General features: G+C 62.5%; 1 protein-coding gene across 1 annotated transcript in view; it reads left to right on the plus strand.

Annotated features, from left to right (window-relative positions):
* The window catches only part of LOC144952843 (piezo-type mechanosensitive ion channel component 2-like), a 30,469-nt gene extending 29,361 nt beyond the window's left edge, over positions 1-1,108 (plus strand). Inside the window, exon 10 of the mRNA XM_078883313.1 lies at positions 1,094-1,108. Within this exon, the coding sequence (XP_078739439.1) occupies positions 1,094-1,108 (15 nt within the window). The remainder of the gene's footprint in view (positions 1-1,093) is intronic.
* Positions 1,109-2,678: the final 1,570 nt, after the last annotated feature.

Raw genomic sequence — 2,678 nt, forward strand, 5'->3', positions numbered from 1 at the left:
AGGGTGGGTGAGTGACGAGGGTGGGGTGAGTGAGTGAGAGGGTGTGAGTGAGAGGGTGGATGGGTGAGTGAGTGAGAGGAGGTGGATGGGTGAGCAAGTGAGAGGGTGGGTGGGCGAGTGAGAGGATGGGTGGGTGGGTGAGTGAGTGTGAGTGAGAGGGTGGGTGAGTGGGTGAGCGAGTGGGTGAGTGGGGTGGGTGAGTGAGTGAGTGAGAGGGTGGGTGGGAGGGTCGGTGAGAGCGTTTCACACTTCACGCGATGGCCTCGAGGTGCACCTAGCCTGGCACTGCCACCTAGTGGCTAATGGCAGGTGATGTTGCTGCTGACAGTGGTGGTGCATTTGAGTGTTGATGTGCATGTCTCCTCTCCTGTTCCTTTCTTCCTCTGCTCTGTCCCTCTCTGTCCCTCTGCACCCCCCCCCCTCTCTCTCCCCCTCTCTCCCTCCCCCCCCCCTCTCTCTCCCCCTCTCTCCCTCCCCCCCCCCTCTCTCTCCCCCTCTCTCCCTCCCCCCCCCCTCTCTCCCCATCTCTCTCCCTCCCCCCCCCTCTCTCTCCCCCTCTCTCCCTCCCCCCCTCTCTCTCTCCCCCCTCTCTCCCTCCCCCCCCCCTCTCTCCCCATCTCTCTCCCTCCCCTCCGCCCCTCTCTCTCCCCATCTCTCCCCTCCCCCCCCCCCTCTCTCTCCCCCTCTCTCCCCTCCCCCCCCCCCTCTCTCCCCCTCTCTCCCCCCATCTCTCCCTCCCCCCCCCTCTCTCCCCCATCTCTCTCCCTCCCCTCCGCCCCTCTCTCTCCCCATCTCTCCCTCCCCCCCCCTCTCTCTCCCCATCTCTCTCTTTTTTTTTTTTACGATCAGTGGAAACAAGAAGATGCTCGGTGTATTCGGCACTTTGTTTCGGTCATCATTTCGTAAATTTTTTTTTTTTTTTTTTTTTTTTTTTTTTTTTTTAAACTGGGCTTTATGTAGCCCTCGCGTCGCTCTTTTGCTCACTCTCTCGCCTCGCTCTCTCGCTCTCTCTCTCACTCGCTCTCTCTCTCGCTCGTTCTGTCGCTCATTCTTTCGTTCACTCTCTCGTTATGTACGCCGCCCCCCCTCGCAGTCCGACGGCCTCTGACGGGTAGCTCATAACAGCATGCAGAGCTCCCCGTCATCTGCCACGGAGCACACGGCCCTCCTCCATCGCCCACTGCTCCATGAAGGCCCGGCACGGCGTGGGTCAACCGTGCATGGCGGAACTCCAGCCACACCCTGGCTCCGACCAGAGCGCGGAAGATGCCCAGGCTGCTGGCCGGACGTTTCCCCCTCCAGGGCCACTTTCCTCGCCCTGTAAATGGCGAGCTTGGCGTAGCCGACGAGCACGTTGACCAGCCCCTGAAGATGTTGGGATCCGTCGCCCTTTCGGTATCCAAAGATGAGGACCGTCGGGGAGAAGTGGAGGCTGAACTTTAGTAGGATGTTTCTCAGGACCTTGAACAGCGAGTCCAGGCTCTTGCACTCCACGTATTGGTGCGCCACCGTCTCCACTTTACCGCAGAACCGGCACTCCGGGGGCGTGTCGGTGAAGCGCGCCAGGGAGGCGTTGGTGGTGACGGTGCCCGTGGGCGATGCTCCAGCTGAGGTCGCCGATGCGGTTGTACGTCGGGCTGGAGTAGAGTTGCCTCCAGCGAGGCCTCTCCGGAGAGATGCAGGGCAGGGCTTTCCTCCAGGCATGGTCCTTGTGGCTCCTCAGGGGTGTCCTGTTGGTGAAACCGGACCATGTAGGAGTAGAGCACCTTCCTTTTGACATTTGCGAAGGCCACCTCTGGTAGGTCTTCCAGCCGGCACAGGTTGTGATCTGCCTTCGCTTGTCGGCATTGGCGCTGCAGCGGCACGACGGAGAGCTCCGGTGGAGGGGGGACCGAGAGGGGCCTCGTCGTCCCCAACGCCGATGGGGGGCGTTCTCCCCGCTGCCGCTGAGAAGGCTTCCTTGGCTTCGGCCAGGATCCGGGCAGCCACCCGGAGCGATTGCAGCCCTGTCTTTGTGGCCATGTCTGCTGGTCCGAGCCACCGGCCCCGTGTTCCAGGCTCCACCAGATCTCCCATCCTGGTGAGCCCGCGCGTTGGTGAGGCGCCTCTCCATGCCGGGGGTGGCGGTGGTGGACGGCAGCTTTGTCTGCGGGTTCCTGAGGATCGGTTCGAAGACCAGATCCTCGGCCCGATCGCGGCCGGTTTCAGCCTCCTGACGGCGAGGGTGCCTCCACGTCTGCAGGACGCTCCTGTAGAAAGGTGGCAGTTGTCCCAGTGGGAGGCCCCTGCAGGTCCATATAGAATAGTTGTTTGGAGCACTGCAGACCCCCCAGCTGTTTGAGTAGGAAGGAGGCCGTGACGCTCCAGGCTGGTGCAGGGGTGGTGGTGTGCAGGAACTTTTTGTGCGGCCTGCAGTCGGAAGGTGGCCAGCTGACTCTGCACGCACACCAGCCCGTGACCGCCCTCGTCCAGTGGCAGGGCCAGGACCCCAGCCGCGACCCGGTGTCCTCTGCCCGACCAGAAGACAGTCGAGGACTCGCTTCTGAAGCGCGTTGACGAGGCTCATGGGGGGGGTGCAGGGAGAAGAGTCGGTGCCACAGCATGGACGTCACCAGCTGGTTCACCACCAACGTCCTTTGTCCTGAAGGTGAGGAACTTGCACAGGGCGACTCCAGGTG

Source organism: Lampetra fluviatilis, chromosome 70 (genome assembly GCF_964198595.1).
Source record: "Lampetra fluviatilis chromosome 70, kcLamFluv1.1, whole genome shotgun sequence".
In the NCBI taxonomy this organism is placed as follows: domain Eukaryota; kingdom Metazoa; phylum Chordata; class Hyperoartia; order Petromyzontiformes; family Petromyzontidae; genus Lampetra; species Lampetra fluviatilis.